The sequence below is a fragment of the Myotis myotis genome, unplaced genomic scaffold (genome assembly GCF_014108235.1).
Source record: "Myotis myotis isolate mMyoMyo1 unplaced genomic scaffold, mMyoMyo1.p scaffold_m19_p_2, whole genome shotgun sequence".
NCBI lineage: Eukaryota > Metazoa > Chordata > Mammalia > Chiroptera > Vespertilionidae > Myotis > Myotis myotis.
Window position 1 is genome coordinate 147118108 of NW_023416324.1, and position 10539 is coordinate 147128646.

Below are 10539 nucleotides of genomic sequence, written 5' to 3' on the forward strand. Positions count from 1 at the left end.
AGTAATATCTTGGTTTTGGCTTAGGAGAAGAAATGGTTTCAACATTAATACAATGAACACCTCTTAGCTTATTAATGTTAGACGAGAACAATAAGAAGCGTGACACTAATGCCACAAGTGGGCTTAACTTTAGCCATGTGTTTATTTTTTCCTTTTGCTTTTTATAAGTGGATGGAGTTTCCATAAAAAGTGGCACCAGACTGTTGCTAGTAAACTCCTGTCCCCTCTTTGGTGTGGTATTTAATTAGCCAATTTCCTCTTTGACCCTCAGTTTCTTTTCTTGCAAAACACAGCACCAGTTTGTCACTTTATCCCTTTTGGAAGACATCTGAGTAGAACATGAGATCATGTCTACACTTTCGTGTTTCTTGGAAGAGAGGTTCTTTGTAGCATTTTTAGAACTTTTTTTTTTTTCTGGAAGAACAGGTGGATTCACATGAGATGGTGAATAGGTGGAGTCACTGGAGCTGCCACTGAGAATGCAGACTAGGAGGTGGACCTGCCTGGGTGGTTGGTTGATGATCATACACAACCCAAAGCTGTGGATTCTTTGCTTCTAGGCTCAGAAATCTCTTTAGTTGTTCTTTAACCATGGTCCCATCTTAAAGACTAGGTGAAAGAGGAGGTTGGATTTGATAGAACTTTAATACTGTATATTTGGAATAAATACATCTCACAACAGTATCTGTAACTTTCTTTCAACTTTCTGGAGACCTACTTTTTACTCTTCTCCATCTTGTCTTGTTGTGGAGATATTCTTTTTTTTTCTGATTTAAATAAAGTTTATTTTTTTTAAAAGGTTATTTAATTTTGCGAATGCCATGGTTATAGGGGTGAATAGTGGTAACACATCTTTTCCTTAACCATGCTTTTTACCTTCTGCACAAAGGTAAAAACTTTTGTTAATCTCAATGGTATAAAACAGAAGTCAGCAAACTTTTTCTCCAAAGGTTCAGATAGCAAATATTTTAGGCTTTACAAGCCACATAAGGTCTCGGTCATATATTCTTTATCACCCCTTTAAAACCGTGAAATCCATTGCTAGCTTGCCCCATACAAAAACAGACAAGGCCAAATTTGTCTAGCAGGCAGTAATTTGTTGACCTCTGGTATTAAATATCTACTTTGTTTTGTTGGAGAAATTGCTCTCTTCAGACTTCTTGACAGTCTTGCCTGAAGGAGAAAGGCCTGATTTCAAATTGAGTGTAATTTGTGACAAAAGTAGAAACGGAGAGTTCCTGCTCACTTTTGACTCTCCCAAGCAATGTTCCCACTCACTCACTCAATTAATTTGTTGAGCACCTACTATGTACACTCTTAAATATCTTTGTATTAACAGAGGTTTCCAGTGTTTCTTCCTGAAAAGGAAGTTCCTCTAAACCTGTAATTATCAGTCTTTATACTCGTGTTTTAGAGCAAATCAGGACTAAAATCTCTACTAGCAATCAAGAGGAATCTAGCTAACAATGATATCCATGCACAGAATACTGACACACCCTTCTGAAAATCACATCCTAGAGGAAAATGATAACTATTACTTTAAAAAGATACTTCCTTTCCTCCCATAGGGTACCTTTTTTTTTTTTTAATTCTCAAATCTAGAACATCCATCAAATAATTTCTTCTCATTTTCCTAGTTTGTTGCCATGCAACATAAAGTCTGACTCTTCATTAGCTTTCTATTTGAGTCTTAAAACAATACATTTAGGAGTGAATAGTACTTCTGAAGCAACTTACATTCCCACATTTCATCTCAGGGGAGGAGTGGTCATGATTCTGCTCCTTCAGGATAAAAACTGTGACTGTCAACTTTCTGAATATTCCTGCTAGTTTATCCAAGGTGAGGGAAGACTTTTGAAAGTGGCCAAAAGGAGCACAGCACTTCGGTATTAAAATAGAAAGGTTGCCCCCGCTCCAGATCTTTGGTACTGATAACTACAGCAATCGGAATACCCACCACAGGAACATGGCACGTTCTGTAATTAGAAGTGTTTGTGACTTTCCTTTTGACCGTGTAAACGAAAGGGGAAATGCCGTGAGAAACCACTCTGCAATGTTCTCTCATTTCAATTAAATTACGCATGTGCTTGTGCAACAACCAGTTCTCCCTTTGATCAGTTCACGAGGAGAAAGAAGAGAGCTGACCAAGGTTATCGCTTTCGTTCCCGTTTTTCTGTCCTTTTCTTTTCCTTTTCCTTGCGCTCCTGCTTGGCTAATTTGTCCTTTTCCCTCTGCAGCTTGTCCTGTTCCTTCTTCCTTTGGGACTCATCTCGAAGCGAGTCTCGCTCCTGTTTTCGGGCATTGAGGACATCTTCCACATTGGTATTTCGGAACAGAAATTTGTCAGAACCAATGTTCATTGTGGTGGCACCTGAATCATCCTTCTCATCTGCTTCGTCTTCTTCGTCTGTCACATCAGCATACTGGGCCAGGAGGGCAGCTTTTCTCTGCTTCTCCTCTTCTGACACCATCCTGGGCTTCACCACAATCTGTGCCTGTTTCTCAGTTAGGGTAGCAATGGCCTGTACCTCGTCTTCTTTTTTCACTTTGGTGACAACATTCTGAGTTTCTGACCATCTTTCCACAATCTCCTTGCATAGGGTAAGAAGGGAATCTTTTTCCAGGAAAGCAGAGAGAATGCCCTGCAGAGCGTCCAGCTTCTCTTCCTCCTCCTCCTCCTGCAGAACACCCAGGATGTAGGCGCCGTAAACAGCTCGGTCCACTCCCAGTGCCTCCAACCATCCAGCCAGCCAGGATCCGAAACAGCTGCCCTCGCCACTGCCTTCGCCGGAGGCAGGTGCATCCACTTCACTGGGCGCCGCCATCTTGGGATGGAGCTATTCTTATTTAAGTACAATAGGACCTAAATAAACCAAACAAAAAATTATCAAAAAGTATCTTTAGAAAATATGCTGTAGAATGAAAAAAGAAATTGAATAAAAATTATAATATCATATGTGTAGGTTTGAATTCATATGTATAATTTATATATATATATATATATATATATATATATATAAAACAAAAATACACATTTATAAGAATTCAAAAATATATGCATTGAGCATACAAGGTATCACTACCTTTGGAGAAGGAAAGAGATAGGAATGGGAAAAGGAAGAAGAGAATATACATATAAAAATAAACACGAGAGAACTCTTATATTGGAAAATATTGTTGGTGTTTATGAACTGAGGAGTATGATTAATTCATTCCTCTTTTTTAAAAAATCCTCACCCAAGGATATTTTTTCATTGATTTTTAGAGAGAGTTGAAGAGAGAGGGAAAGACAGAGAGACATATTGATATGAGAGAAACACATCATGCATCCCTAACAGGGTCCCAGCTGGGGAGGAGCCTGCAACCGAGGTATATGCCCTTGACTGGAATTGAACTGGAATCGACTGGACCCTTCAGTCCGCAGGCCAATGCTCTATCCACTGAGCCAAACCAGCTAGGGCTAATTCATCCCTCTTTAACAGATGTTCCTCGCCCCCAAACCATGAAAACCAAGAAAACAGGAGAGGCTATGATAGCATTCAAGGGAGGACAACAGAATTTTACCATTGGGAAAGCAGAAGGATCAGGTGGTAATTATTTTAACAGATCAGAGAAATTTGAAACATCAGTGCCTTCCATGGGGGAAACTTAAAGAAACAAGCTGATTCGCTCTATAGAAGGTCAGCAGACTCAGCATGGGGATACCAAGTATGTCTGGAGGCAGGAATGCAGGTACAATTAGAAATGGGATTGACTGCAATTCTATTCAAGAAACAGTGAAACCTTAGGTTCCTTCCTCCAAAGACCAAACTCTGTAGTCAGGCAGCTCCCCCCTCACTGTTGGGGAAGCTGAGACTTACTTTCTTGGATGGAGGACCAGATCACAGCTGGTAGGAGCGGGAAAAAGGCCATCTGAAAACTGGTAAGTACTGGTAAAGAAAACTAGTCTCTATTGGCTAGTGCATCTCTTCAGCTCCTCTTTCCCTGTTGCATCCCAGAACCCTATCAGTTAGTTAGCACATTGGAGAATCTGACAAGAGAAAAGACTTCTGGACAGTGACAACTGGGGATATCTCAATGAAAATGGCCACAGGCCTGCCCTATCACCTAAGGTGGGCAAGCCAGCTTGTTTCAAAAACACAGAGCTTTCAATCCGCTTCTGGTAATGCACTCTTACCTGTTCATGGGCAGTAAGGGATCGCCAGAAACCAGAAATCAGTCTTAACTAGCAATTTTGCATTGTAAATATAGATTCTGGATTATTTGCTGTTTTGAATATACATTCCTTTGTCCTTTTTTCCTTGTCTAAAATTTTGCCTATGACCCTTAGATGAACAGGGCCTATGTAAATATTTACCCCCTTTCCTGATATTAAAGTTCCGACATCTAGTTAGCCAAAAAAATATCACAAGCGTTTCCTCCAGGAAAGCAACTGGAATGTAAATATGGAGAAAAAAATGGATTTTTTGACTTCAGTTCTGTAGTAGGCAGCCTGCCTTCATCACATTGCCATCAACTGGGGACTTCCTGTAACGATGTGAGGCTTCCAGTAGAACTAATACAGGAACAATTGCATTTGGTTCAGGTGCGTCCTGACTGACTCTCCGAGGATTCTATCATCTGCCATTTTGAATGTGCATGCATGTGTGCATCTGTGCACATATGTGTATGTGTGCATACATATGTAACTAGATGTATGCAGACATAACACACGTTCAACAGCAAAACAGTGAGTGCTTGCCATGATTTTTGAAAGACATGCATCAATCCTGGCCAGTACGGCTCAGTTGGTGGATTGTCATCCTGTGCACCAAAAGGTCACCAGTTTGATTCCTGGACAGGGCACATACCCAGGTTGTGGGTTAGATCCCAAGTTAAGGCAACTGATTGATGTTTCTCTCTCACACTGATGTTTCTCTCTCTAAAATCAATGAAAACATATTAAAAGTTTGAAAATAAAGAAATTCACCCTAACCAGTTTCGCTCAGTGGATAGAACTTCAATCTGCAGACTCAAGGGTCCTAGGTTCGATTTCATGTACTCTGGTTGCGGGCACATCCCCAGTAGGGAGTGTGCAGGAAGCAGCTGATCAATGTTTCTCTCTCATCAATATTTCTAACTCGATATCCCTCTCTCTTCTCCCTGTAAAAAATCAATAAGAGAGAAACCAAGATGGTGGCATAGGTAAACACCTGAAATTGCTGCCTCGCACAACCCCTTCAAAAATACAAGTAAAAGACAAAACGGACATCATCCAGAACCACAGGAAGGCTGGCTGAGTGGAAATTCTACAACTAGAAGGAAAGAGAAAAGCAAACAGAGACTCAGAGGAGGTGCAGAAGTAAAGTGCAGAGGTACGGAGGTGCGTGCAGAAAAGGTGGGCAACTGAGGACACGGTTGTCTTTTTCAATCAGGAGGGAGACACAAGCTCCTGACTGCTCTGAACTCCAGTTCGGGGCGAGTCTCTGGGGACCTAGACTCATACAAGGAGAAACTGGACTGTCTGGCAATGGGCTGAACTCAAGGGCAGCTTTCTCTCAGAGGTGCTTGCAGCAATAACCATGGGACACTGAGAAGCGGGGTCTTTTAGAGCAGGGCTGAGGATCAGCCATAGCTGTTTGCTCTGCCCTGTTGATTCCCTGAGACTCTGCCCTACCCAAGTTGTGTGCAGAGGCTTTTGCATATGAATGGCCTGGCCCTTTGCAATCTAAAATTACCTAACAAACTGCAGCCAGGTCAGAGAGACCCAGAACATCCAAAAGAAGGCCCAAGGCCCCACAGCAGCTTGCATTGCCCCCCAGCTGGGTTTCATCTGGGCACCTTCAAACCCCAAACAAGGAAGGGGAATCTGCAGATCTCTCCATAGCTCCTGCTGGGTAGCCTCAGGAAGGGGCTAAATTAGCACCTCTTTAAAGATCCAAGAGCCAGTGTACCCAGTGGTCAGAGTGGGACCATCCAGATTACAACTCCTCAGATCCATAAGGGACACTCAGGGGGAAGACTCAGTGAGCACCAAAGCCCCACTGAAGCAAGTCTTGCCCCAGAAGGGTGTCTTCAGCACAGAAGTTCTCCCACCTTAGACACAGCTGATTCTCACAGCCAATTGGCCTGGAGGTCAATTCCTCCCAGTGATACCAACAACAATCAAGGCTTAAATACAACAATACTGTGTACACAGCCCACGAAGGGGTGCACCAAGAGTGCCCACCTCAGGTAATGGGGGAGGCTGAGCCACTGGGCCCTACAGGACACCTAGCACACAAAGCCACTCTATCAACACAGGGAAGCAGCCAAAATGCAGAGAAAAAGAAACAGATCACAAATGACAGAAATGGAGGAAAGCAAACTACTGGATATAGAGTTCAAAACCACAGTTATAAGGTTTTTCAAAAATTTTCTAGAAACCACCAATAAATTTAGTGAGACCCTCAAGGATATGAGAAAGGACCAACTAGAAATTAAGCACACACTGACTGAAATAAAGAATAATATACAGAGATCCAACAGCAGACTAGAGGATCACAAGAATCAAGTCAAAGATTTGAAATACGAAGAAGCAAAAAACACCCAACCAGAAAAGCAAAATGAAAAAAGAATCCAAAAATATCAAGATAGTGTAAGGAGCCTCTGGGACAGCTTCAAGAGTACCAACATCCGAATTATAGGGGTGCCAGAAGAAGAGAGAGAGCAAGATATTGAAAACCTATTTGAAGAAATAATGACAGAAAACTTCCCCCACCTGGTCAAAGAAATAGACTTACAAGTCCAGGAAGCGCAGAGAACCCCACACAAGAGGAATCTAAAGAGAACCACACGAAGACACATCATAATTAGAATGCCAAGAGCAAAAGACAAAGAGGGAATCTTAAAAGGAGCAAGAGAAAAAAAGTCAGTTACCTACAAGGGAGTACCCATAGAATTGTCAGCTGATTTCTCAACAGAAACTATGCAGGCCAGAAGGGAGTGGCAAGAAATATTCAAAGTAATGAATAGCAAGAACCTACAACCAAGATTACTTTACCCAGCAAAGCTATCATTCAGAATTGAAGGTCAGATAAAGAGCGTCACAAGTAAGAAAAAGCTAAAGGAGTTCATCACCACCAAACCAGTATTATATGAAATGCTGAAAGGTATCCTTTAAGAAGAGGAAGAAGAAGATAAAGGTAAAAATACAAATTATGAACAACAAATACACATCTATCAACAAGTGAATCTAAAAATGAAGTGAATAAATAATCTGATGAACAGAGCAAACTGGTGAATATAATAGAATCAGGGGCATAGAAAGGGAGTGGACTGACAATTCTTGTGGGGAAAGGGGTGTGGGGGGTGTGGGAAGAGACTGGACAAAAATCGTACACCTGCCGAAACCGGTTTGGCTCAGTGGATAGAGCGTCGGCCTGCGGACTGAAGGGTCCCAGGTTCGATTCCGGTCAAGGGCATGTACCTGGGTTGTGGGCATATCCCCAGTAGGAGATGTGCAGGAGGCAGCTGATCGATGTTTCTCTCTCATTGATGTTTCTAACTCTCTATCTCTCTCCCTTCCTCTCTGTAAAAAATCAATAAAATATATTTAAAAAAAAAAAATCGTACACCTATGGATGAGGACCGTGGGAGGAGGGTAAGGGCAGCGAGTGGGGTGGGAACTGGGTGGAGGGGAGATATGGAGGGAAAAAGAGGAACAACTGTAATAATCTGAACAATAAAGATTTATTTTAAAAAAGGGGGGGTCGAATGGGGTATATCTGTAATACTGTCAACAATAAAGTAAAATTTAAAAAAATAAAAATTAAAAATATAATAAAATAAAAAATAAAAAGATGATGGAAGTATCATTTTACCAATCGGCACATTTTCATTTTCAGATCTAGATTTGAGATATTCCATCAAATCACTATAATTTTCAACTCTCAACTTAGATTTGTTTGCTTTGATTAAATGTATCCGATTGGCCTCCATTTTTTAATACAAATCCATGATAAACTGTTGAGTTAATTTTCCTGAATTTAAAATAGGATTGAACGTGTCCCCACAGAGAGATGAATCCATAACACTGCAGTTGTGTGATTTGTGTTCTTACATTTTGTCTAGTATTATTGTCGATTACACCGTTGTCTCCAAGTCTTAATGCAATAGCTGTTCCCCAGCCTTTTTCACCATGTGGAAAAAGAATAGGATATGTCATTGCATCTAATGTAGGAAATAGGATATTGATTTGTTTCATTTTAGTGGCATTTGAGTTGTTGCGATCTGATTTACAATGAATGAGCAAGTCCCTTTCAAAAGGAGGTTCTCCATCTTCATTTCTGAATATGACAGCAACCTCGGTTACACAGGGAGAATTATATCTACCTGGGTCACTGTTATGATCGTCTTTAATTGCCATTGTTACTTATGTGGAAGCAATTGACCTTTTGCTGCTGCTTCAGATTGGGCTTCCTTTTCTACCTTATGTAGCATCTTGTACGATTTCGTTAATTCATTTATTTCATGCATGAGGTTGTTGATGTTGATCATGAGTCTTTCTGAGCAGCCCTGGTTTTCTGGCATTGCTAATCTTTTACTTGTAGCTTCGACTGTATCCAAAATATAGAGTTGAGCAAACTTCCGAGAAACACCATCTGAAGGATGGAAAGTTCCAGTAAAGTGATAAACTTGTCGGTGTATTCTAAAACAGTATGGCCCATATCCTGATGGAGATGAAATATTTGCATGCACGGAAGCAAAAGCAAAAGAACTATTTATGGAACGAATATTTTCCATGAAATTTTTACTGTCAGAATCTCCGTTTGTCATTTATCTTTTTAAATATGCTGGGGAGCCCTGGCTGGTTTGGCTCAGTGGATGGAGTGTTGGCCTGCAGACTCAAGGGTCCCAGGTTTGATTCCGGTCAAGGGCATGTACCTTGGTTGAAGGCACATACCCAGTGGGGAGTGTGCAGGAGGCAGCTGATCAATGTTTCTCTCTCATCGATGTTTCTAACTCTCTATCTCTCTCCCTTCCTCTCTGTAAAAAATCAATACAATATTTTTAAAAAATAAATAAATAAATATGCCGGGTAATCTGCAAAATGTGTATCATTTGGACAGACTTTCCCTTTGCTACAACATCAAGTAAATTTTCCATTGGATGGTTTTTCATCAGAGAAATTTAGTGATAGGCAAAATTCACATCTAACAGTCATTCCACCACAACTATGTTCAAGAATTGCATCCTCATGAACTCCATTTTTGCTGAAAAGGCAGTTCCTACCAGTATTGGTAGTACTTGTTGATGACTGTTCTCTAGACACATTCTGTCGTCACCACTGGCTTCTTTCAACTTCAAAGGCACATTGGTCTTTAGACATTTTCTGTCAATGATGCCAGTGTTTTTTGGCATCAGAGCGACGTCTTTCCAATAGCTGGTCTTCAGATACATTCTGTTGCAGGCGTTGCCTTATTTCAAGATCAGACACACGTTGCTCTTCAGACATTTTTTGTCAATAAGGCTGACATCTTTTGGCTACAGAGCTACATTGTATCAATAGTTGTTCTTTAGACATAGTCCCACCTCTCTACTGTCACGGTCTAAGATGCAGGTGAATGAGAGTCCTGGCTGTCAGGCCGCTGAGAGCTGTCTGACCAACAGCTGATTCTGGCTGGGGTGGGACTTCCTCCTCCCTGCTGTCAGTTTCCACAGCTGCGACGAATAAGCTGGGGTGACAGAGGGAGCCACACCTTCCAAGCCGCCCTCTCTCTCGCTCTGCTCTATGTCCAGTGGCCCCCTGCTCTGCGAAGTCTTCCAAACCTCCCACTCTCCACCCACTCTCCCACTCTGCTCTCCACTGGTGAATGTCCCAGGAGCCCACAGGCATGGCTTAGCACAGCTGGCTTCTCCTCCCAGGGCTGGTGAAGGTGTCCCAGGAGCCCACAGCCACTGTTGCCTCCCGGGGCACTTTGACACCTGCATATGCAAATTAACCCACCATCTTTGTCTGGTTAATTTGCATACGCACTCCTGATTGGCTGGTGAGTGTAGTGAAGGGATGGTCAATTTACATGTTTCTCTTTTATTATATAGGCTATTACCTAGAGGAAAAATGGATTTTCTATGAACAATTTTCTTTTAACACTTTGACATTTATTAGTTTACCCAGATCAATCAGCTAAAACCTTGGAAGACAGGACAAAACTCACTTCCCAGCCTGTCATTTGTTCTTCCTCCAAATAATCTTGGACAATGACACCAGTGGCTTTGTGTCAGTCTATGTAAAGCTAATCATTACTCCTCCATACCAAATCCTTCAATGGCCCTTGCTACACACAAAATGAAGTCTAAAAAGGTTTTAGTGATTTCCCTCTGATTTATTTATTTTTTTAGCCTCCCATTCTTGGTCATTCCTCCAAGAGCTGTGTTAAGGACAAATGATCTTCAGTGACATGTGAATTAAAAAGAGAAATTCAGATGATAAAATACAATTGTTGACTGGGATTTCTGGTGGACATTTTTTCATAATCAGGTAATTTCTAAGTTCAAAATAAAAACCAGTAGCCCTTG

At 41.4% G+C, this 10539-nt stretch overlaps 1 protein-coding gene across 1 annotated transcript; it reads right to left on the minus strand.

The window, feature by feature from the left end:
• Nucleotides 1-1664: 1664 nt before the first annotated feature.
• Nucleotides 1665-2896, minus strand: LOC118676705 (coiled-coil domain-containing protein 43-like). Its single transcript, XM_036351007.1, has one exon. The coding sequence runs from the start codon at nt 2823-2825 to the stop codon at nt 2151-2153; it is 675 nt and encodes a 224-aa protein (XP_036206900.1). The 5' UTR covers nt 2826-2896; the 3' UTR covers nt 1665-2150.
• Nucleotides 2897-10539: the final 7643 nt, after the last annotated feature.

Bases quoted from the DNA above. Each gene is read 5' to 3' on its own strand.
- LOC118676705 (XM_036351007.1), bottom strand. From the start codon at position 2,825: ATGGCGGCGCCCAGTGAAGTGGATGCACCTGCCTCCGGCGAAGGCAGT.